The 24833-nt window shown below is 47.2% G+C and overlaps 2 protein-coding genes and 1 pseudogene across 2 annotated transcripts in view; all 3 read left to right on the forward strand.

Moving 5' to 3' along the window:
* Window positions 1–13132, forward strand: part of UCP3 (uncoupling protein 3) — a 23086-nt gene extending 9954 nt beyond the window's left edge. Inside the window, exons 2-8 of the mRNA XM_011377366.2 lie at window positions 3579–3635; window positions 5447–5667; window positions 6434–6644; window positions 6909–7109; window positions 8249–8350; window positions 8828–9008; window positions 11435–13132. Coding sequence (XP_011375668.1) covers window positions 5542–5667; window positions 6434–6644; window positions 6909–7109; window positions 8249–8350; window positions 8828–9008; window positions 11435–11549 — 936 coding nt within the window. The 5' untranslated portion in view covers window positions 3579–3635; window positions 5447–5541 and the 3' untranslated portion in view covers window positions 11550–13132. The remainder of the gene's footprint in view (window positions 1–3578; window positions 3636–5446; window positions 5668–6433; window positions 6645–6908; window positions 7110–8248; window positions 8351–8827; window positions 9009–11434) is intronic.
* Window positions 12420–16398, forward strand: LOC105303686 (annotated as a pseudogene).
* A 1861-nt stretch (window positions 16399–18259) lies between these two features.
* On the forward strand, window positions 18260–24410 carry UCP2 (uncoupling protein 2). The gene is made up of 8 exons (XM_011377369.2): window positions 18260–18424; window positions 18712–18868; window positions 21301–21525; window positions 21696–21906; window positions 22732–22926; window positions 23005–23106; window positions 23437–23617; window positions 23978–24410. The coding sequence occupies exons 3-8, from the start codon at window positions 21400–21402 to the stop codon at window positions 24090–24092; spliced, it is 930 nt and encodes a 309-aa protein (XP_011375671.1). The 5' UTR covers window positions 18260–18424; window positions 18712–18868; window positions 21301–21399; the 3' UTR covers window positions 24093–24410.
* The last annotated feature ends 423 nt before the right edge of the window (window positions 24411–24833 follow it).

The raw sequence follows: 24833 nt of genomic DNA on the forward strand, positions 1-24833 counted from the left end.
AGTTCAGTCCATTTACATTTAGGGTGATTATTGAAATATGAGGTCTTCTTATAGCCATTTTATCTTTTGCTTTCTGGTAGCTTGGTGTTTCCATTACTTCCTTGTCCTTGTATTTCTGTGGTTTTTCTGTTTGTTTGTTTGTTTGTTTGTTTGTTTGTTTGTTTTTTGGTTGGCTTTTGTGGGTTTTGCCTCTGGTTCTTCTTGTTTTATGTTATATACTTCAGTTCTGAATCTTCGGTGTGTGGTTACCATTACGAATATGTAAAGGATAGTTGTATATATACAGTTGTCCATTTTCTTCTGTGCGTGCCTTATCTCCATTCCCCTTTGCGAATTTGGATCTTTGAATCCCCGCCTTTTCGGTCATTATTATCTCAATTTGTCACTATGTATGCTGAACATTCATTACTATCTTGTTATAACAATTCTCTTCTTATTATTTAAGTTAATAATGCCCTGTTCTTAGTAAGGGTTGCACTCCTCTGCTTCTATTTGCCCAATAGTTACTTTACTCCTAATTATGTATTTTTTTTTATTTTTTATTTTTTTAAACAACGCAACCCTTGGTTGACCTCACAGATTGCAAGGAACTTGTCAGCTTACAATCCCTTATTTTTTACGCCTACAGCACCTGTGTATTTTTTTTTTCATTTTTTTTTTAGGTGAGCTGACCCCTTTCAGTATTTCCTGTAGTGCAGGCCTCGTAGTGGAAAATTCCCTCAATTTTTATGTCCGGAAAGGTCCTAATTTCTCCTTTTTTCCTCGCCTTCTATAATGCCCATTATTCTTATGTTTCTTCTCCTGATGGTATCAGCTAGTTCTTGAATTCCTCTTTCATTATTTTTCATTCTTCAGTTTCTCTCTTCTTCTGATTTATTTCTAGATTTCTGTCTTCGATATCACTAATCCTTTCCTCCATTTGGTTGGCTCTATTTCCCAAGCTTGCTATTTCATTTTTCAATTCTTGCAATGTGTTCTTCATCTCTAGAAGTTCTATTTGGTTCTTTTTGAGAGTTTCAATCTCCTTGCTCTGCTCATCTAGGTATTTTTTCAATTCCTGAAATTGTCAATATGACTTGTTTTGGAATTCACTGAGTTTTTTCAGAAGTACTATCCTGAATTCTCTGTCACTCGAATTGCATATTTCTATGTCTGTAAGATTATTTTTTGGAGATTTTTCTTTTTCTTTCTGAAATGCCTTGTCACCTTGGTTTTTCATGGTGTTTAATGGACTATTTCTCCACCCGGGCATTAATGGAAATGTATTCTGCTCTTTTTCCAGAAAGAAAATTTATTATATAAAGATCTCTCTTTAGCCTCCTGCAAAGAAGGTGCTTTTCTTTTGGTTTCCAGTAGGTGGGATCTAAGCCTCTTGGATCCCTGCTTTATACAAAGCTTTAAAAATGCCTTTTTATTTTCTGATAGATATTTAATCACACTCGCTACCCTCAGTTTCAGTCCCTGTCAGTGTTAGCAACAGTTTCGTTAGTGTTTCCTCAGGTCCCCATGGGGCTCTGCAGTGACTGGTCTCAGAGAGTGTGGGTTGGGAGCCCTCTGGGTTGGGGCTTGGGGGCTGTGCCTCGGCCTCAGTTTTGTAACCGTGGCTAGTAAAAATCAACTGTTGTTTCTCTGCCAGCCGCTTCTCTGCCTTCTGCCCTGATGACTGGGCCCTGCTGCCGGCTGGCCATGGGGAGCTCACAGCTTTCCCAGGCAGGGCTGTTCAGGGAATCTGCCACTCTTTTTCCCCCTCGCCCTTCTCCTGAATGAAGCTCCAGAGTCTGTGAGAGGCAGCTTCTTTATTTCTCCCAGTCCACCGTCTGACACCCGGGATTCTGACCTGTGGTAGCTCTTATGCGCAGATCCCAAGCTCAGACCTGCTGGTGTGCAGTTTGGGTGACTTTTTTGTTGTTGCATTTTAGATGTTCAATTTATTTTTGTTTCAAGGGAAGAGATCTGGTGATGTCTCTCACTCCGCCATGTTTCCAAAGATCCCCACCAAAAGTTTTGAAGAAGGGACACTTCGACAACCAGTAAGAGACACAACACAGACCTCAAGGGCCTCCCAGCTGTGAGAGTCAGGCCCTCAAGTTCCCCAGGCTAAGGTTCCAAGAAGCCCAACCCACGTCACATGAGGTGAATGGCAAGGGAAATGCCAGCATTTGAGGAAAGAGAGGCTAACAGGATGTGGGCAGTCGCTACTCACAGACAGCTGCTGATCTTCTGTAAAGCAAAGTGGAGTGAAGACAGATGCATAGGGAGGACAGTACTGCTGCAGGGTTGTCCCCTCAGCCCAGCTCAGCTCCATGGGCCCCAGGGCCTCCATAACACCCTCCCAAGGAGCCAGATCTTTCTTGAACCCTGTCAAAGAGACAGTGCAAAAATTCAGGAAGACAGGGTATGGGAGGAGCACTGCAGATGGAGCCGAGGCCTGATTTGTGCAACCTACAGAGGCCTCAGCCTCTCGGGGACCCAGTTTTTTCATTTGCCAAACTGAGCATTGATTTCCACTTAGCCTTCCTCACCAAGCTGTAGTTCTGTGTGCTTAGAACTTAATTCCCCACAGATGGGTTTGCATATAATTTAATAACTACAAAGGGCTTCGAATGCCCTCAATAATATGAAAGAATGTGGGTATCCATACTACCACGTCCACCGGGGTCCCTGAGTAGAATGGTGAAGGGATACTTAGTGCCATCACAAGAATCTGGCTGGAGTTCTGTGATTTCAGCCAGTCTCTCCCATCTTAAGCCTCTATGTCTCATCTGTAAAATGGATTTAAAGTCTGTCCCACCTTCTTTCCAGGGCTGTTACAAGCCTAGTATAGCAGAATGAACCAAGCTCTGACACTTATAGCTGTTAACACTGAGCAAGAATATGTCTTTGAACTTCGGTTTGGTCATTGAAAGTAGGCGAAATGGAGAGGCTCCTCTCAGAAAAGTTATGAGAATTCCATGAGATGGTGTATAAAACTCCCTGTGAACTTTTCTCTCCTCCTACCCTAAGCCATACCGCATTATTCATAAGCTCATGCCCTGCCCCACACCTGGAACACCCTTCACACTTCTCCAGCTGCTGAAATCTTGCCTACCTTTCAAAACTTAACTCACGCGGCCATCCTCCCACCCACCCCCCATCATGAAATTGTTCTAATTACACCTCACAAACAAGAGAGAGGGTCTCTCTGACCTTTGAGTCCCTTCTTGATGGCTCTTTCCTTCTGACATGGGCCCAGCCCATCTTACACTACAGTTATTTGTGTATGTGTCTAATTACACTCCTCCCCACCCCACACCCCCAAAATACACTCCTTGAGAGTTCCTTGTGGGCAAGTTGCACTCATTGTTCTTATTCATCTCCAGATGTCCCGGAGCGCAAAGCATAGACCCTGGCATGAGGCGGATTTTATGGAGGGCCTATAGGCCATGGCGAGGACTTTTGACTTTGTTTTGAATAATGGAATGGCGGGGGGGAGCACTGGACAGTTTCAAGACAGGAGAGTGATATGATCTGACTTATGTATGCTTGGACACTAAGTTAAGTTCCCATCCAGAAAATCTCCTCCTCCATCTGCTTTCCAGGCCTAACGTTCCAGAATCGGTGCACAATTCCCTTTACAGCTCAGTGACCATTAAAATGTAAGTTATACCTCAATTTTAAAAGTTTGAAAAACAAAAATTTGAATATAATTTCATGCAGAGAGAGATCAAAATAAAAGCACCCCTTCCTAAGGGCAGGATTTAGAAGTTATCCCTTAACACTATGTCCCAGGCTTCCAGACCAGGGTTTAGTTCCAATCTCAACACATCCTACCACATCTCACCTCCTTCATTCCATCTGGATAATTCTACACCTGTCTTTCTGAATGTAAGCTCCTTGAGAGCAAGAGCCAAACATGATTCATTGCATATTTTTTCTTCTCTAGTACCTAGCATAGTGATCAAGAAATAACTGATCACTGAGATAGTCATTTACGCCTTAGCATGAATTAGAACAAACAGTTCCATCTTAAGAACAGACTGTCCCAGGGAAAGGTGGCAGAAAAATGAGAGTCCAGGGTGCTGTGTGGGTTGAGGAGATAGCACAGAGAAATCAAGAGTTGTAGATGGCAGTCCCGAATGAACTTCTACCTTTTGGCATCAAATTATCACTGTTGAACAGGTAACATATTATTCTCATTTACTGAAGAGAAGTTAAATAATGTATCCAAGGTCCTATCACCCATTAGTAAGCCATGAAGACAAGGCAGGAGTTCAGGTTACCTCACCACAGGACCAGAGTAGGGAAGAGAGCTCACACTTTGTCCACTTCACGACTCTGTGGGACCGGTCCTGGTTCCAGAGGTGAAGATACTAAAGAGTCCTGGATCCCAGCACACTAGGGGTATGAGTTGGGGCACCAGTGGATGTGAATTACTATGAGATGGCATCAACACTAAGGCTTGATGCATAGAAGTCCAGACTAGAAAAATGCAGGGCTGCCCATGACAGGTGTGCCAGAGTCCCAAGGTAACCAAGGCTAAACCAGGACCCTCAGGTGCAAACATACCCCTGATCAACCAGCAGTAAGATGGGCACAGACACAGGTACACACCAGGGACATATTCCCTTGACCCAAGACTGATCCTCCTCTGACAAGCTCGTCCTCGTCAGCTGAGAAGGGACAGCCTTGGAAGTGTGAGGAAAGGAAGAGCACGTGGCTGACACCAGCCCAGAGAGCAGAGGCAGTCCCCGCTTCAGCCTCACCTTCCTCAGAGCCCTGGGAAGACAAAGCCACTGAGTGGCCCAGAAGTCAGGCTGGTCTCCCTGACTTCTCTATGCCCAGGACATCAGCCCAGGATCCCACAGGGTTGGGAGGAGGCATCTCTAGTCACAGACTAAATATCTTTAGTAACAGAAAAGGAATCACAAGCTGAGAAGGATTTTGTTTGTTTTAAATATAATAAAAGTATATTCGGGCAGCCTTGAAAAACAAACAAACAAACAAAACAAACAAGCCTTCATCCAAGATTACTAGCAATTTAGTTTAATTCATGAGGCACATTTATTTTGTTTTATTTGGGATAAAAGGACCTGAAATGGTGAGACTTCTCAGGCTCTCCATATACCTTGGGAGCAGACTTTTCCCAGGAAGCAGCTTATTGCTGAGGAAGGAGAACAGCATTGTGGGGTGGAATCAAAACCAGGTCTGGTCACTGCTTTAGCCTTGGTATCCTCCTCGGCACAGTGAAGATCCACCAGTAGCCCTGCCTACACCATGAGGGCAGTGGGGAGGCAAGGATCACGAGAGATAAGGGAGGAGAAAGTGACCAGTTTGTATAAGCCAGTTCACAGTTAAATATAGCTGCCCAGGCTTTTCACTTATAAAGTCCCTCCTGGTGCTATGGGGAGCCTGGGGACCAGCCAGACCGTACATTTTCCATCTGTCTCCTCTTGCCTGTCCCCTGCAGCCTTCTTCCTGCACGAAGGCCCAGAGCTGCAGAGTGGCTTCTCTCCTTGGACCTGCACTGGGCCCTGGAGGGACCAGACAGAGCCTCCTGGGACCATGGTTGGTCTAAAGCCTTCAGAAGTACCTCCCACAACAGCTGTGAAGTTCCTGGGGGCAGGCACGGCGGCCTGTTTTGCTGACCTCCTCACCTTCCCACTGGACACGGCTAAGGTCCGCCTGCAGGTAGGTGCCCTTTGGCCAAAGGTCACTGTTCACATCAGAGGAGGGGCTGAGGTCCCCACCACGGCACCTGCACCAGCTGCCAGCAAGCTCTTCCTCAAACAGAACCCCAAACAGGCCACTGACTTCTTGCTTAAGACCTTGTCTTGCCGCTTCCCCATCACCATCACCCAAGACAAAAAAATCTTAATTCCGTCTATGACCATGCCACCCTGAACAAGCCCAATCCCGTCTGATCTCAGAAGCTAGGCAGGGCCTGGTTAGTACTTGGATGGGAGACCACCTAGGAAGACCAGGTGCTGTAAGCGTAAAAAATAAAAATAAAAAAATAAGGAATTGTAAGCTGGCAAGGTCCTTGCAATCTGTGAGGTCAACCAAGGGTTGCCTTGCCAATAAAAATAAATAAAAATAAAAAATCTTAATTCCTTGTCATGACATGGCAGGGCACTTCATGACCTAGCTCTACTTGGGAAACCAGGAAGTATGAAGCAAAAGTAAGGAATTACTGGGTGACCTTGGGCAAGCCACTGACCACTGTAGTGGGAGAAACAGTCTGCCCTCCGTTTGCTCTGAATCAAACACCACACCATGTCTAACAGCTTGTGAGCTGTAAACTGCTATACAAACCTCAGCTATTCTCACTGGGATGTGACAGCTGAGGTCATGCTTCTTCTTGAAGTATAGCCCCAGGCAGGTCCTTCTGCACACAGCCCCATCCACCTACCGACCCCCACCCAGCTCCTCACACTTCTGTGGGGGCGGCCCTCAGATCCAGGGGGAGAACCAAGCGACCCAGGTGGCCCGGACCGTTCAGTACCGTGGTGTGTTGGGCACCATCCTGACCATGGTGCGCACTGAGGGGCCCTGCAGCCCCTACAACGGGCTGGTGGCCGGCCTGCAGCGCCAGATGAGCTTCGCCTCCATCCGCATAGGCCTCTATGACTCTGTCAAGCAGTTCTACACCCCGAAAGGATCAGACCGTGAGTGCTTGTGGGCATCCCATGGACAACTGCGGGTGGGTGGAAGCAGAACTTGTGGGTGCAGAGATCAGGGAAGTTCAGACTCAGAGGCAGAGCTGGGGCGTGGGGAGCTGGTAACAGATGCTCAAGCCCATCAAGGAAGGTCCAGAGTAATGGCCCAGAAGAAGTGGGCATCAGACAGGGACAGCACTGCAGAAAATAGCAACAGGCTCAGAGAGGCGCCAGGTGGTGGGGCACTGTCCCAGTCTCAATTCTTCTCCCCAGACTCCAGCATCGCCACCCGGATTTTGGCAGGCTGCACCACAGGGGCCATGGCAGTAGTCTGTGCCCAACCCACGGATGTGGTGAAGGTCCGATTTCAGGCCAGCATTCACCTTGGGCCTGGGAGCAACAGAAAGTACAGGGGGACAATGGATGCCTACAGGACCATCGCCAGGGAGGAAGGGCTCAGGGGTCTGTGGAAAGGTATGTCTGGACTCCGCTCAAGGGCCTTCGGCAGAGCTTTCCCTACCCCAGGGCTGGAGCAGAGAACCGAGCAATAGGGAACTACCAGCATAGTGTATTCCAGTAATTCTGAAAGAGCATCCTAACCAAAAACATCTCAGCACCCCAAAGTCAGTTCAATTTACCAACCCTTCACCATGTGTAGGTGTCTGGGAGACAGATAGAAATGAATAGAAGACACCTTCCACACCCTCACAGCTCTCACAGACACATAGAGGTGATGAGACGTGTCAAGGAACAGCCACACCATGGGGCAGGATGTGCTAGGTTCATGCAGAGGATCGGATCCAAGGCAGGAGAAACCATGCGGCTCTGAAGAAAGATGATGCTCAAGCTAGGCCTCAAAGGCTCAGCAGGCTTTTGATGTGTGGAGATGGGAGGGAAGGGCCTTCTAAGCAAAGATGTAAGAGAAGTGACTGCAGGGCAGGGAGAGGAAACAGAAGGCAGCTGTAAGGAGTGGGGCATGTGGGGAGATGCTATGAGAAGGGAGCTTTCTTGGAAGCAAAGCTTTAGGGTAACCTACTTGACTAAATGCTGGCAACCTGGACAAATGCTGGAGTCTCTCTCACATGAAGCCCAGGGTCACATGAATCCTCGCAAAAGGAACAGTTTCCCAGTGAAGATTAAGGGCAGGACATATGGGTCACAGCCCTGACCCTGCAGTCACCTGCACTGTGTCCTCCTGGAGCCTGGCCCTTATCTGTGAAACCAGGGGATTGGCCTTGATGCCCTCCTCAGGCCCTGCCACCACTGCATTCTGTCACTGTTCCAACAGCCCAGCCTCCCTCTTCCAAAGAAAGACTTCTTTTTCTAGCTCTAACCAAGCGTCACGGAGGTATACTTAAATTTTGATATTGCAGATTATCCTCCAAAATTTCACCCAAACACACACAAGTGGTCCTGTTTTCTGTCTCTAAGGAGGACACAGAAAATCTGAGAGTTAACATTAGAAAATGTGTAATCTACTCAGCTGAGGTGGGCTCCTCTGAGACTGCTGAAATGGAGCACTATGCCCCCCAAACTGGGACCTCGGGCCTTGCAGTCGGGGGGTCTACTTCTCCTACTCCCTGTTGATCAGCCTTCTCTCCGCTTTCCAACAGGAACTTTGCCCAACATCACAAGGAATGCCATTGTCAACTGTGCTGAGATGGTGACCTACGATATCATCAAGGAGAAGCTGCTAGACCATCACCTGCTCACCGGTGAGGCCCGGCACTCCAGGCAGACAGCCCTCCCACAGCAGAGAGGGAACCTGGAACTCCACATAGTGGGCACCACCCAGAGGCAACCAGGCTTTAGAACAAGCAGAGAGAGGAGCAGCACCCAGTAAATCATTGTGACAAGTAGGAAAAAACCCTAGACAGGGGAGCCAGGGACCTGAGTTTCAGCCCAGCACCATTTCTTGCCATGTATTTTTAAGCAAGGGTCACCTTCTTGACTTCAGTTTCCTCAGACAAGGTGGTTGGGCCGATGACCTTCCAACTGAGAAGGCTCAGTTCTATCTTGCTAGTACTTATCAAGAGCTCCACCCAGGGCAGTGAGAGAGATGGAAAATACTACCCTCATGCTCAAAGAGTTCACAGTTTAATTGGGGACAAATGATAAACACACATGGAACAGAAAACAAGTGTACTCCCCATCTCACAGCCTGATATTTGCTCTCCCCTTCCCTGCTATAGACAACTTCCCCTGCCACTTTGTCTCTGCCTTTGGAGCTGGCTTCTGTGCCACGGTTGTGGCCTCCCCAGTGGATGTGGTGAAGACCCGGTATATGAACTCGCCCCCAGGCCAGTACCGCAGCCCCCTGGACTGTATGCTCAAGATGGTGGCCCAGGAGGGGTCCACAGCCTTCTATAAAGGGTGAGCCTCCCTCTCCTGCTTCCACTCTTCCTCCTAGAAAACTTGGGCTTCTCTCTGTCCCTTCCTTCCTTCCTTCCTTCCTTCCTTCCTTCCTTCTTTCCTTCCTTCTCTCCTTCCTTCCTTCCTTCCTACCTTCCTTCCTTCCTTCTTCTCTTCCTTCTATGTATAATGTGCCTACCAAGGGTCCATCTGGGGATGCAGTGGTAAATAAAACAGATGTAATTGCCACAAAGGAGAGTATAAAGAACTATGGAAGTTAAAAAATGGAAAAGAGCAAACTAAATCTAATTTGGAAAGTCAGGGGAGCCTTATCTAAGAAAAAGGAGTCTAAGCGTTGGTCAAAGTGTTGTCCCCAAACTTACTGGACCAGGAAGAAAGAGGGAAAAGTGGTTGGTAATCATGAGACTTTTCCCTAGCCCACTGCCACAACCAGGGGTCACCACCAATGGCAGCTGAAGTGCCCAATGTGTATCACATTTCCTTGCTTCTGTGTCTCGGCATTTACCATTCCCTCTTCATGGAACGCCTTTCCCGTGCCATTTGCATGCCCTAAATCTTGGCCATCCTTCAAAACTAGTGCAAATGCCACCTCTTCTCCTCAAAACCCTCAAGTATCCCTGTGAGCTTCAGCAATACTTCCTTGATACCATTTGTGTGGTATTTACTACCTCCTACTTTGTGTTATAAATATTTGTAAGTTTAAATTATCTGCTATGCTGGAGTGCAAGCTCCTCAAAGCCAAGGAGAACGGCTCAGTTCTATCTTGTCAGTACTTACCAGGAGCTCCACCCAGGGTACGGTGAGATAATAAATACTACCCTTATGCTCAAGGAGCTCACAGTTTAATTGGGGACAAATGATAAACACACGTTTCATCTCCCAGAATCCCTAGCACTCAATACATAGTTTATTAACAATCATGATCACTAAGTCACTATTAGGCCTTGTGCTAAGTACTTTACATATATTATCTTAACAACCCCCTGAACTGTACAGTGTTCTCCACATTTACTGAGGAAGAGACTCATAAGCATCAAGTAACTTGTCCCAAGTTCACAAAGTTAAAAGGGCAGAGCCACAGCTCAAACCCAGATTATCACACGCAACCCAACAACGTGTTGTTCATCCTACTGCTAAGCTCTTTGCCTGGCCCTCTCACCTCTCACCACTGATGACAGTTTTCTGGCTCCCGTGTCAGACTGGACCAAGCAAGCAAACAGGTTCTCAACCCTGGGAATGACATCATAAAACTGTGTTTCCACTGGCAGACTGTTCTTTTCATAAGAGCCTCTATTATTATGATCGTCAGCTATAGCCAATTGTCTGAGTTTATTCTTTCACTTGGCAAACATTTACTGAGCTTCTCATGAGTGTTAGGCCCTGTGCTACGCTTCTCTCAAGGAACAGCTGTAAGTGGGTGACATCTATTGAGCATTTACTGATACCAGGCTCTGTGCTGTGTACTGTACATTAACTCATTTAATCCTCACGACAACTCTATGAGGTAAATACTGTTGTTTTTCTCTTTTTACAGGTAAAGAAACAGACTCAGAGAGATTAAGTAACTTATCCAAGGGCAGGAAACTAGAAACCGGTAGAGCTAGGATTTAAACCAAGGTCCAACTCAAGTTCACATTCATTGCCCCAGTGCTATCTATACTCCCTGTGATGAGCCTAGGCTGAGGGTTCAGAAGGGGCCTTGGTGTGAGGTTATGGTGCCCAAGCTGGTTCCTACAGAGCCAAAAGCAACCAGCCAGGTGAGGAGAGCTGGTGACAATCTAAGCAGAAGGAGCAACATGGGCAAAGGTATGGAAGTAGGGGTCTGGCAGGAGCAGAGAGGACCAGGAGGGGATTAGCAGAGACTGGCTGAAGAGAAGGGCAGGGGCTAGATTGCAGGCTCCTCCCTCAGTCTGTGAAGCACAGCTGATGTGGGGACTCTCTCCTGGCTGCACTATCACAGGACAGGCAGGCTCTCTGGAGATTAAATAAAATTGGTGTTACACTGTCTCCGCCCTGCGGTGCCTGGCAGGTGCCTCCTCAGAGGTGACTGCTCAGGACATAAATGAGCCCACAAACACCCAGCAGCAGAGTGGCGTCAGGAGGTTTTAGTAAAGCTGCTTAACCACCCTGGGTCTCAGTTTCTGAAAAAGACAACTGGAAGCAACCATAGCTACCTTATAAACAGTGGGAATAACTGCCTGATATAATAACCTGGCTCAAAATGTTAGTTTTCTTTCCTTTCCTGACTCCAACTTCTGCCTAAATTCCTTCAGCAAAGAAGAAAAAGACTGAACCAATATTAGAAAATGCTCATGACTGACAGAAGTCCAGGCCCGTTCGCACTAACACTGTGATGGAGAGAGCACAGTAGATCTCTTCAGGAACTTAGTCCACCGCGTTTGATGTTTTGGTTGTTTTCTCATCAGCTTTACACCTTCCTTTTTGCGGTTGGGAGCCTGGAATGTGATGATGTTCATAACCTACGAACAGCTGAAACGAGCCTTGATGAAAGTCCAGATGCTACGGGAATCTCCGTTTTGAATAGGACAGGCCACTTGAGACTTAACTGGAACAAAACCAGTTAAGAATGGAATAAATTAGTGGGTCTATGCATACAGGAACACAGACTCACACATGTTTACAGAACTGTTTACTTGCTGCTGACTCAAGAAACAGAAGTAGAAGAGGAGGAAAGATTCTGGTCTTCAGTGCTTTGTCTTGAGAACACCTTTGTTTTGCACTGACAAGATGGAAAAGAAATTATATTAATTTTTGAAACCCATTAGGTTGGATGCCTAACATTTAGGCAAGAGAAAATAAAACAGATCCATTTGGATAAAATGGAAGTTTGCAAACTATGTCCCCTGAAAAATCTGATTAGACGATGAATTATGAACAGGAAAGACTGCGAGCATGAGACAGGAGTGGCTCATAACTTGGAAATCAGCTAAGGAGTCTAGAGGGACACAGTCAAAGCAACACAGAGCTGTGACTACTGCCTTTGATTAACTATGGATCATCGGCCATATGTGTAATAAGTCTGCTGTGTAGAATCCATTTGGATTCTAGAAAATTTGAGGGGGAGCACTGCTGGGCCAGTGCAAGGTTGACTCATAAATAGTCCCTCATGACACTGAGAATCCAGAGGACAGCCTCAGTCTCCTTTCCTGTAAAATGGGAATAATAATCCCAACGCAGCTACCTCACCAGAGGTATCATGAGGATCAAGTGAGAAGCTGGAAGGGAAAGCGCTTTATAAAAGCTCTGTACAAATGTAAATATAAGGACAAGGCCATGGGAAAGATTTTTGTCTGGACAATGAGGAATTGACAGGGAAGAAGCTTTTCAAAGATAGTTGTCTAGAGGTGCGACCAAAGGAATCAGGAGCTCCAGGACCAGGAATGACAGAGGATGACGTACAGCTGTGTGGGAGCCCCACTCCCATGCAGCCCTCTCCTCCCGGCTGGACTGCGAGGCACCTCGAAGAGTGCGGGGCTTTGGAAAAAAGAGGTAAATGCCAGGCTGAGAGCCTAAAGTATCAGGACTCAGAATTTTGGAAAATTATTATGACTCAATAAAGGAATTCACACCTTGGGTGTTGGAATGAGAACAGGCACTTTTCTTCCTTTTCCTTCTTGGACAGAATTTCCCTTTCTAACTTCAGGCCAGATCTGGCCCCACACGCCCACACTGCTTTGGGCTCTCTCTCCGCAGGCTGGTTGCTCTGCCTTTTAGGGCTTTAGCTCCTCTATCTGTAAAAGAGTTAAACCAGATGACCTCCTTCTAAATTTAAGACTAGACATTTTTCAGGTTGATAATGGGGATGCAGAATGCTTGTCTTTTTCTGCTTCTTAGCAGCTGTGTGGCTCTGATGACAGAACTGGGTTGAAACCTCGCCCCGCACCACCTTACTAGCAACCCAACCAGGAATCCTTGCACCTCAGTTTTCTACCAGAGAAGTGGGAATAATTCCTACCTGGCAAGAATGTTCAGCAAAGTCACCCCTCTTTCTCTGCTCTGACTCCTCTGTACCCTGGGAAAAAGTGAATATCTACTCACTTCTCATCTCAGCACTTTCTTAAGTTTAAATTATAATTTGAGATCATCTACATATATAAACTGGAAAGTCCAAACAAAAGAAAAAAAATATATATATTTAGTGTCTAGTTTGGATTTCAAATAAATTCATATTTCAAATTTTCTTACTTTTGACTTGATTGATATGTGCAGTGTGTGTGCGCGTGTGTGCGCACGTGTGTGTGTGTGTGTGTGTGTGTGTGTGTGTGTTTGTAGGGATGATAAGAGGAGTTGGTCAGGCAAAGATCTGAGGAAGAATGTTCCAGAAAAAGAGAACAAGCAGTCCACAGGCCATATGGGAATAAGCGTGGAGTGTTCAAAGAACAGAAAGGCGGCCTGTGTGGCTATTGTAAAGATAATGAGGAGACAAATGTGAGATTATTCATCTATTCATTCATCAAATATGTAAGAGTTGTGCCAGAAGCTGAAAAGTCAGAGGACAGCCAATTGTTTGGAAAGCTCGGCAGAGAAAGAAAAGAAGAAAAATAACCATTGTAAAAGAAGTAGGAAAGTGCTGTGAGCTCCTTTTAATTTGCACACATACATACACACATATGAAGAAAGGAAAGATTGAAGATGAGAAAGATTGAAGAGAAGGACAAAAGATTGCAGAAGCAAGGTCCTAGAGAAAACAGAAGAGCACAGAATAAGGGGTACTGGTGGGATAGGTGACTCTAGATAGGATACAAGAAATCTAGAAATAAAAGAGTCAGACAGGCAAAAATTTTGAAATGGAGAGAAGCAAAATAAAGGCATTCTCCAATCTTTTCACTGAAATTTGAGGAATGGTCACATATGAGAGTAGATCAGTGGGCCTTGACAGTTATTTATAAGAAAGATAATTTTAAAAGCTTTTTTCTTCTTAAAATATAATTAAAGAAGAAACTTGGGTCCTCTGGTGCACCCTGATGCTGTTCCCTGTTCTTTGCCATGTTGAGCTGTCTGGAGCCCTCACCATGGAGCAGCCTAGGCATTCTAAAGTATACGGTGTGAGGTCACCAGCAAGATTCCCTCAACTGTCCCAAGGGCCTCACACCAGACATGGAGTTCCACAACAGGCACAGCGATCCGTGGAACAAGCTAACTGCCAACATGTGACAGTGTCTTGGAAATTCACAGAGAAAATATGCAAAGCAGGTTGTCTTCCACATATACACAATCAGATATGACACAGAAATGTAACTTAAACGTATCAAAAAAGATGAACGCAAATACTTTAAGGAACTATTACAGTCAAGATTATTTTGTTGCTGTCCCTGACCATTTATTGGATATTATGGTAAAGGGCCTGAGGATAACACCATTTTCGTATTATTCTGAGATTAGAACATTATAAACCATGAGAAAATTTATGCTTCATTGCCCAATTTTACTAAGGCTGACTGTCTAAGTCTTCTCGGCATAAAAAGATAGCAATACATTGCTATTATAAATCAATGTAGATCATCAAATTTGTTCTTTTTGAAATTTGAAGAATGGTCACATCATCTACCAATAAAGCCAGTGGAACTGCCATAGAGGCATGGTGGGTGGTATAGGCTGGTCAGATCACAAAAATGGCATAAAGATATGCATTTTTCCTGAGAAATATACTGTAGATAAGATCACTGATCCAGGTCCTCAAGACTCTATATCATTAGATTACAATGTGGTACATCATTTATATAACAAAAAATTTATTTGACTATATCAATATCTAATGAGAGTTTTATTCTCAAGAGTTTTGTAATGAACTGAATGCAAGATAACTAGGTTATTATTCTGAAACTTTGTATTTATTTTAATTGAGTATGCTAATGATGCAGAGCTTGCAAATGTTCCCGAGATAGCCTTCTCCCTGGTTAAGAATGGTGTTTCTGTGTATTGCTGATTGGGCTTTGTCCATGAGAAAAGACAGTAATAATGTGGATCAACTTCATTCACCATGGTGGAATGTTTCATTGGTAAACATTTAAAATTACTTTTGATCCACAAAAGATACTCCTATCACAGGATGGCAAGGAAAGTATGAGTCCTGAACAAGAAACTTTGTCAGCTCCGATATTGAAAAATATAGGATCCAGCTGACAGCCAGTATAAGCAATTTGGGTGTGTCTGCAGGATACACAAAGCACATTGTTTTCCTATTTGATTCAGCTCTTGCCTTTTTAATGTTGGGAAATCTTTCACCAAAAGTTGGCAAACTCTCACTTTAAGTCCCTTGCACAGCTTCCTTACAGAACTAGAAAAGCTTCAAAACACTGGTGAACAAGAAGTGCAGAGATATTTTGATCAGGCACTTACTCTGAGAAACACAATACTGCTTCTGCGTTTTAATAACGATATAGTCACAGAACTGCATAGCCAGAACAACCCAATTCTGGTTTCCTTCCGAACCTCTTACACTATGAAAGCCTACTTGATTTGAACCCTGCAACTTGCAGCAGAGTTCTAAACAAAAATTACATGTTTATTTCCTTTGCTCCTCTCACTAATGAATTCGCTCCACCAGTAATAGTACTCCCCAGAATATTAGACCAGTTAAACAGAAGTCACTGCCCAGAAATCAGATCCTCATTTCTTGTACTGTCCAAAGGTACAAAATTTCAAAAAAACAGTCAGATATGTTTCAGGGTTATTACTGAGCATAATAATGTTTTGGAGTCATAGTACTGAAGTAATCTCTACTTCAGATTAGTTTAGATGTTGAATGATGGGATGAGAGAAACCTTTCTATTTGATAAAACAGAACTACAAGGATAATTTGCTTGTGTCAATATGGGTGTTCATAAGCATTATAATCAAGGGACAAAATGGGCTTACAGGGATTTCTGTGGATATGTCCCCCTGACTATGCTTCTAGTCAACATGCAGACAGAAAACTTGGTGGTGCTTCTGATCAGAAAGGAGAACCTGATTTAACTTCCTGCTCAGAGCAAGTGAAAGTACAGAATCATTTGAAATGGTCATTGAGGAAGCAACTAAGTGTTCAACAACAAAACAACTCTGGGGTTGCCACAACAGAAGCCAACTGGTTTCCTCTTGAGCTGTTTCTCATTTAGTTCAGAGCTGTTTATCTGTTTAGTTCTGAATTAAATAAGAAAGTTTGTAGGAAAACTGCTAAACACAATCTTTGGAGAAAAGAAAGCCTTTGAAAACGCTTGCCATTCCAGTAGGAAACTCTCTATATGTCCTTAACTTTGTTCACTCATTCTAGAAAGGCGCTTCAACACTGGATATTCACACAGAGGACAGCTTTTTTAGTTTGCTTTACCATCTTATGCTAGTCTGGCTTTTGCATGTGAGTGCAAGACCAGCAGTGGATGTGAAATAATTTTTGACTTGACTTAGTTTCAACTTTGCTTATGCTTCTACCAGGGCCATGTACTCAGTGTGTTTTTCTTACCTGTGTGAAGGAAAAAGGGGCTATGTAATAAACCTGACAAGCTCAGTGACCAAAAGTAACCCACAGGATGGTCTGATCACAAATTCCTAACTGGGCAGGTCATAGCAACTTGTCATATCCTTGGCCAATAGCAAAGGTCAATATTTACCTTCAGTGAGCCCTGATCATTTTTCTTATGCATGTAGGATAACATACCATTGAAATGTTAGAGTAAATTTTCTTTTATAGACCCTTGAAGGAACAACTGCTGGCACCAGACCACAAGACCACCAGGGTAGACCACAGAAGCCCTCATTTTGATCTTGTTCCCTGCATATCATTTCTATGTACTGTAAATGTTAATTACTAACTATCCCATACCCACCAATGTAAAATAAGTATGTATTTCTCCATCTTGCTTTTTATCCGACCCTAGAGATTTCCCCATTTTCCTTTCTCTCACCTCCTTAATCTACCACCAATGGATTTCGTGAGATCTTGCTTCTGGGCATGTCCTAAAAAAACAGCTCAAATAAACTCTTATAAAACTTTTATACAAGTTTAGACGGTCTTTCATACACATCTCTTATAATTATCCATTCCCATTCCAGCTATAGTCTGTCTCCTGGGCTGACAATCCCTTCTACTTGTGGACAATACAGAAAACACAGTCATGGAGCCTGATTGACCAGATTTTAGGTGACGGCTCACCACTTCCTACCTGTGTGATATTAGGCAGGGGATTTAACCTCCTTGGGATTGTTTCCCCATCTGTAAAAAGGTTAATATCAGCCTCACAGGATTATGTGAAGAGTTCACACTGAACCTGAACATAGTAACTGCATTGACTAAATGTTCATTTCCCCCGATTCTGGGAGGCTGACAAGGATGTAAACAGAGGAAGACAAGGGACAGAGGGTACACAAAAGTAGGAACAGAGAGCCCAAAGGTAAACAGAGACCTATCTCCTTCTACTCCCCAAATGCATGTGCTTGTCCGGGCCACAGGACCCACCTACTGGTTGTTTACGTGTCACCCCCGCAAGACCTCCAGCCACCAAAGGGCGACTCATGTCCAGTTCATCTCCTAAGTCTCTTTCTCATACTAGGACTGGGCACGCACCAGGCCCAGGCCCTGTTCGCCTTCTCACTCCTTGGGCGCCGGCCCGCTTGCGTCACGGTTGGTGCCCTTGCCCCACCCAGGTCGAAGTACTCGGGGTCCCCAAGGCAAGGAGGGTGGCCAGAGGGACAACGCAGAGAGCCCAGCTGCTCCCAATGGCCGTTGGCGGTGGCGGGCCACCTGCTGCTGAAGCCAGGATTGGTTTCTTCTTCTAACAACGCGGCGGCTTTAACCAATCGCCAGCGAGGCCGGTTGGGAGGCCCCGCCCTGCGGGAGCCCGCGCTTGCTCCAGAGGCGGGCAGGTGGTTTGCAGAGTCCGGGGTCGCGAAGTGGACCCGTGAAAAGGAGTGCACTTATACCCGAGCATCTGGGCTGTTAGAAAGAGCCATGACAGGGAGGGGTGCGGGCGGAGGCGTGTGTGACCTTGGGCAGCCTTTGCTTCTTTCCAGGCGTCAGTTTTGCCCTTCTCTCAATGAGGTTAACCGACTGCGGGGAGAGAGTGTGAGGCGGAGCGAAGGTGTGACCTCGTGGAGCGGGTGAGAGACCCAAGGGATTGACGCGGGGATCCGCCCGCACAGAAAAGGCAGTGTTGGAAGGCGCACAGAGTACCCTAGGCGTGACGGTTCCGGCGGAAAGGCGGTGGCTAGAGGGTCAATTCCCCGCTCTCGCAGCCCGGCAGGCCCCGCCCCTCGCCAGCAGGCCCCGCCCCCAGGACCAAAGTCGCGCGGCAGCCTGCGCAGACTCCACTGCAAGCCTGGTCGGCCGCGTGTTGGAACAGATCCCTGTCTGCGCTTCCTCCACGCGCCCTCGGACTGAGGACAGACCATCCGCACTCTCGCGTTCTCCCTGCGATCCGGTGAGCCCCGGCCTGTCCCAGCCCTGCCCCCGCTACACGGCCGCGCGGAGACGCGCGCTTCCCTCTCTTTAATTTCCCTTTTGTCCTCCCAACCTATTTTGTATTTTTCTTCTCTGTCCGTCCTTTGTCTCTCTTTCACCATTTTCCTTATCCGCTGTGTTCTTTACTTCTCCTGTTCAATTGACTGTAATTTAAACTTTCGCCCATCCACCCCTTTCCTTGCTGGGATGTGGTCTTTTAAGGTGGATTTCCCTTTCTAAACTCTCCTTCTTTGCCATTATCCACAGGACACATAGTATGACCTTTAGGTTTTTCGTCTCCCAGCCATTTTCTATGGAAAACCAACAGGATCGGGCCCTAATAGCCACTGGCAGCTTTGAAGAATGGGATGCCTTTAGAGAAGCTTGATTTTGGAGGCCTCAGTGTGAGACCTTACAAAGCCAGGTAAGAGTACAGTCTAAGGGAGGGGTCTCCTACTGCCTTCTAACTCTGCGGTGTGTATGGGGTGGAGGGGGCAGCAGCACATTAACAGAAATAACTACCACCACCACCCCAGTGAAGTCACTGTTCAGAGTTCACGGAGCACTTTCATATATCCCTAGTCTCATTCTGGTCCTTAAGCTGACCCTGGCAAGCCAAGGATGGTGGTCCCCATTTTACAAAGGAGGAAATTGAGGCCCAGGCGGGAGAGTGATTGGCTCTGGGTCACCCAGAGTATCAGTAGCAGAGCTAGAGCAGAAACCTATAGTCACTACATACTGTTGACTCCAGCTTCGACTGCCCCTGAAACAGATTAGTAATCAAGTGTAATTTTTGGACACTGAAACTGGTTATTTTCTGGGGATTGTAAAATATGATTAACTTTTTCTAGGCCTGAGTTTTACTTACTCTTCTTAATAGGATCTTTAGCACAGGAGAACTTTGCCCCCATACGCACGCCTCTGAAGGACCTGACTTGTCGCAAACTCAAGGCAACATTTAAAATGGCAACTGAGCCTCTGTGTTCTTGTCTTTGAGGTGGGCAGAGGCTGGTCTTACTCTTCTCTGGTATTCACAACACCCTGCAACTCAGCTCAAGGTCAGGACATAACTGGCCCATGTCTCTGAGACCCAGAGAAGGGGCGCCATTTTAAGCTTTCTCTGAGCTGTCATACTGGCATGAGAGAACTTGGCTGTGGGATTTCCTCATGAAAGGCCCTGCCTGTGCCTGGGGCTGAGAAAACAGCAGGAAAGGAATGAAATGGGCACCAGGACAAAGCAAATAGCATAAGCTTTGGAACCTGTAGACGTGGCTCTTACTAAGGTCCGTCATCTGTAACATGGAAGTAAGGGCAGCCACCTCACAGAACTGCTCTGAGTAGTAAGTGAGCTAACAGAGTACCCCAGGCAGTGGGTTGGGGAGAGGTGTGCAGTACCTCCTGGAGGATGGAGATGTCAGAGCAGGGAAACTGGGGAGTCTGGAGCACCTTCAACCCATTCTGCTGCTTGAGTGCCAGTCTTCACTGAGCCTCCTGTGGGTTAGGCTCCAGGGAGACATGAATAAGCCCAGGCCCTGCCCTATAGAAGCTCCTGATGTAATTGAGTAGTGAGTAGGCTCTGGATATCTCTGTTTGCCCCAGCCACCTGGGGTAAGAAGTGAGCTGTTTGTTTCCATCAGTCTTGGCGTTCACAACTGACTCCCACTATATTCTGCCTCTGCCTGCCAACTCTTCCTAGCTCTTTCCTCCTGTCCCCAGTGACATGGGCAGCCAATCAGGCTGATCTCAGAGCAGCTGTTCCAATGAAATCAAAGAAATGAGCTCAGGGGAGAGAGAAGCAGATAGTCCTCCCCCACTGGGGTGCTGGGCTCACTTCCTCCTGAGGCAGCGGGGGAGGGGAGGGTGTTGTTCCAACTCAGAACAAAATGGAGCTTTTGGTTTCCTGTGTCGCTTTTCATATCACTGACCTGTATCTCCCCACCCTCGCCTCTCTTGTGGTGAAGATATGGGCCCCCCCTATGTTCAAGGAGAGAAACTGGCCAGAGGAGACAGTTTTCCCTGAATCACACAATAGGCCAGGGAAGGAAAGTCAATCACCTAGGCACTACTCTCAACCCCAAGAATTGCCCAGTGTCTACCAAAGTCCAGCTGAATGTTACCTTTTCTAAGTCTTTTCTGATTGCCTACTCTTCCTTATCTCTCTCCTGATGAAGTTAGTTGTTCCATCCTCTGCACTTTGAGAGTATGTCCTGCAAGCCCCAGTGCAGCTTGAATCACCTGCCCACTCCCTGTGCCAGACAATAAGACCCCCACCTCCCAGGGTAGATATTGTCTCTTGCACCTCAGTGAACCAGGGCCCAGCAAAGCAGGCTTGTTGAAAGAATGATTGTAGAGAGCCCAAGCGGGTTGGCAGCTGGGCAAGAACTGAACTGGGCTTGTCTATTCCTGTTCTCACAGACTTAGACAATTCTAGACCCATAGGAACCTCTCCCGCTTAAGAAATCCGGGGCGTAGACCTATAGGTTTGTACCTATCAGGTGTTGGTCCGGCTTCTAGACAGATCCGCAGAAGCAGGAATGTGGGCATCATCAGTGAAATCTGTACACCCAGCAGACAGAGCTGGGCCAGGGTCTTTTTTTGAGGTAGCACTAGGATAGCTGTGATCCATACTGCCCCTATAGTGAAAGGGTGGGGAGCTCTTCACAAAATATGGACTCTTTCAACAGGACTTGCTTCTCCAGCCCCTATCTGAGTACCTCTGGAACTTCTGTTTTCCCCCATGGGGTTGCTTTGGTCCTTGCTTAGAGAGGTGGTACTGTCAGGGAAGGTAGCAGTGAGGGTAGTGAGCAGGGAGGGCCTGGGACTACTGCTGATGATGGGATTTCTCTCTCGGCTCAGCTTCCGGCAGAGTTCCTCTATTTCGTCTTGTTGCTGATTGAAGGTGCCCCCTTCTCCAATTTTTCTCCATCTCCTGGGAGGTAGCAGGAAATCAGCATCATGGTTGGGTTCAAGGCCACAGATGTGCCCCCTACTGCCACTGTGAAGTTCCTGGGGGCTGGCACAGCTGCCTGCATTGCAGATCTCATCACCTTTCCCCTGGATACTGCTAAAGTCCGGCTACAGGTGAGGGGATGAAGCCTGGGGATCCTAGTGTTGTCACTTCTGCTCCCTCCCCAAGATGCAAACTCCTTGAAGGCCTATGGGGTGTTTGGGACTGTAAACTTTGGAGCACAGGGCTGACGGAAGATAGGGAGGGCAACAAGTTTATCCCTATGCCTGTCTCGGTCTTCCAGATCCAAGGAGAAAGGCAGGGGCCAATGCAGGCTGCAGCCAGTGTCAAGTACCGCGGTGTGCTGGGCACCATCTTGACCATGGTGCGCACCGAGGGTCCCCGCAGCCTCTACAATGGCTTGGTCGCCGGCCTACAGCGCCAGATGAGCTTCGCTTCTGTTCGCATCGGCCTCTATGACTCCGTCAAGCAGTTCTACACCAAGGGCTCTGAGCGTGAGTGTGGAGCTAGGCCGTAGGCTTCTTGGCCTTTTCTTCTCAGTGACAGTTGCTCTTAGTTAATTTCACAGCATAGCTCCTTTAGGCCCCAAGATCCCTAGGAGGATCAGAGGAATGGAAAACTGGAAGGGCCCTGATTCTCCTAACGATTCCTGAGCACTTGGGCTGTGCCTGGCTCTGAGCAGGGCATCCTCGCATGACAGTCCGTACAACCACCTTAAGAGTAGGTGGTATCACCCACCAGTTACAGATGAGGAGATTGAGGCTTGCCAGAAAGGACTTGGCCAACGGCAACAGTGGGAAGCCAGAAAATACACCGAGGACTTAACTTCTAAGGCCAGCACTCTTCCATTTTATTTCCTCAGCATGCCACACCCACCCTCTATTTTACATATGTAGAAACTCAGAACCCGGATCAAAAGGTTGACTTTTCCCAAGATCACATGTCAGGGAGTGGATCTAGGATGAGAACCCAAGTCTTATGTGTCCCAGCCCTTGGGAAAGCCACTTGGTTTTTACATTCGTCAAATGGAAATGATTCTGATTTCTTAGGGCTGTTGAGCAGGTTAAGTGAAGTAAATGAAAATACCTAATGTAAGAAAGCGCTAAGTCTCATTTTGTCCTACTCCTTGCTGTGTCCCAGTGCCTAGCAAGTAGTAGACAGAGTAAAATTTTGTTTGATGCGAAGAGTTCTTAGAGCAAGAGCTGGTCTGGATCCTCTTCCCAAAAGGCAAGAGATTACGGTCACATGGTGTATTTGGTGAGGAGAGACAGAAAATGAGTGGAAGCTCAACTGGCCAGACCCTCATGGTTCTCTCACAGATGCTGGCATCGGGAGCCGTCTCCTGGCAGGCAGCACCACAGGTGCCTTGGCTGTTGCTGTGGCCCAGCCCACAGATGTGGTGAAGGTTCGGTTCCAGGCTCAGGCCCGGGCTGGAGGTAGCCAGAGATACCAAAGCACTGTTGATGCCTACAAGACCATTGCCCAAAAGGAAGGGTTCCGGGGACTCTGGAAAGGTGTGTACCAGGTGTTTCTTCTTCCCCTTCCACCTCCCCTATTTCCTGGTCTCACATAGGCACCCCTTCCTTCTGTAGGGACTGCTCCCAATATTGCTCGTAATGCTATTGTCAACTGTGCTGAGCTGGTGACCTACGACCTCATCAAGGATGCCCTCCTGAAGGCCAACCTCATGACGGGTGAGTGAGGGTAAATGGTGCTGGGTCTTGCGCTGACCCCAACCCAGGATTGGGTGTGGGAATCTGGTTGCCTGAAGACCATGTCTTCTCATCCTGTTTCCCCTCTGTTTGTGGAGTGAGTTTCTCTCTCTCACTTTCCAACTGGGATGAAGCTTCCACTTTGCACACTGAGGCGAGGTGGGCGAAATGACTCTTAGGTCCTCAGGAGAGGTCCCAGCTGGAGTCTCTGTCTCTTTAAAATCACAAGATCCCAGCGACTTAATCTCTCTGCTTCTGGAGTGATGGCATGAGGAGTCCTGACCTCTCTAACCTGCTCTTCCTCCTTGGCAGATGACCTTCCTTGCCACTTCACTTCTGCCTTCGGGGCAGGCTTCTGCACCACCATCATTGCCTCCCCTGTCGACGTGGTCAAGACGAGATATATGAACTCTGCCCCTAGCCAGTACAGCAGTGCTGGCCATTGTGCCCTCACCATGCTCCAGAAGGAGGGTCCCCGAGCCTTCTACAAAGGGTGAGCCTCTGATCCACCCCACCCAATTCCAGGCTTCCTATCACACAGGTGGGAGAGGACCACCGGAACTGAGTAAAAATCAAGTGTCAAACTATTTCTAATCATGGTCCTAGTATTTCACCAGCATTCTCTCATGCTCTTAACTCCTTCCTCCCCCCAAGGTGCTACCTACTCTATGGGTGTTAAAATGGAGACTCACAGGGGATTCTTGCTCACAGCCACATAGCTGTGAGGCTGTGGTCCCTGGGCCCTCCTAACCGCCTTTGGGACAGAGCAAGTGAGTTAGATTGGATGCCAGGGCCCAGCAGGGTAAGCAGGAGGTGGAGGTGCCCCCTGTGACCTGTGTTTTATCTCCTCTAGGTTCATGCCGTCCTTCCTCCGGTTGGGCTCCTGGAACGTGGTGATGTTTGTCACCTATGAGCAACTGAAACGGGCCCTCACGGCTGCCTGCGCTTCCCGGGAGGCTCCCTTTTGAGCCTCCCCTGCTGCCTCCTCTGGCTTGGCTTCAGCTAGAGCCAGGCCCTGCTTCCCTTTTCCTCATTTTCTCTCCCTACCCCCTTCTTTCCACTCCCATTCCCACCACCTCCCTTCTCCCCACATCCTCATCCCTCCTCCATACCTCATGTCCCCATTGCCTCTCAGTCATGGTGGAGCTGACCCCAGTTGACTCTATGGCCTGTCACCAACCAGGATCACATGCCTTCAGTCCCTTGAAAAGTTCAGCCCAATTCTTCATCTTGTCCCCAAACCCAGTCCAGCTGGTACGTTACCCATAAAACAAGCTCAACCGTGGTGTCTCCTCCCTCTCTCATAGCTGTTACTAGAGGTCTTAGTCTAATGGGCCCTTTTGGTACCTGGTGGGCAGAGGAAGAGCCACCTGACTTAGAAAGGGGCTTATGACCCACCTTCTACACCTCCATTGTTCACTCTGGGACCCGTGGAGGTCATCTAGTCCATTTCTCTTTCCAAACCAGGCCCAAGGCTAAGGTGGCAAGTAAAGGTACATCCCAGAGTCACAACAATGGCTTTGTTCTCACCAGGCCACTTGGGCTTTTACTCACACAGTGCCTGGTACTCCACCTGCCTTTCCAACCCCCGAGCCGGCCCCAGGCCAGTTTATCTGCAAAATGAGAGTGTTCCTGTCGGCCCTGCATCACCTGTGCTTCTTGGAAGATTGAGAGGAACTTGGGAATCTTAGATGCTGTGGGCTTATTTT

Source organism: Pteropus vampyrus, unplaced genomic scaffold, assembly GCF_000151845.1.
Source record: "Pteropus vampyrus isolate Shadow unplaced genomic scaffold, Pvam_2.0 Scaffold311, whole genome shotgun sequence".
Classification (NCBI taxonomy): domain Eukaryota; kingdom Metazoa; phylum Chordata; class Mammalia; order Chiroptera; family Pteropodidae; genus Pteropus; species Pteropus vampyrus.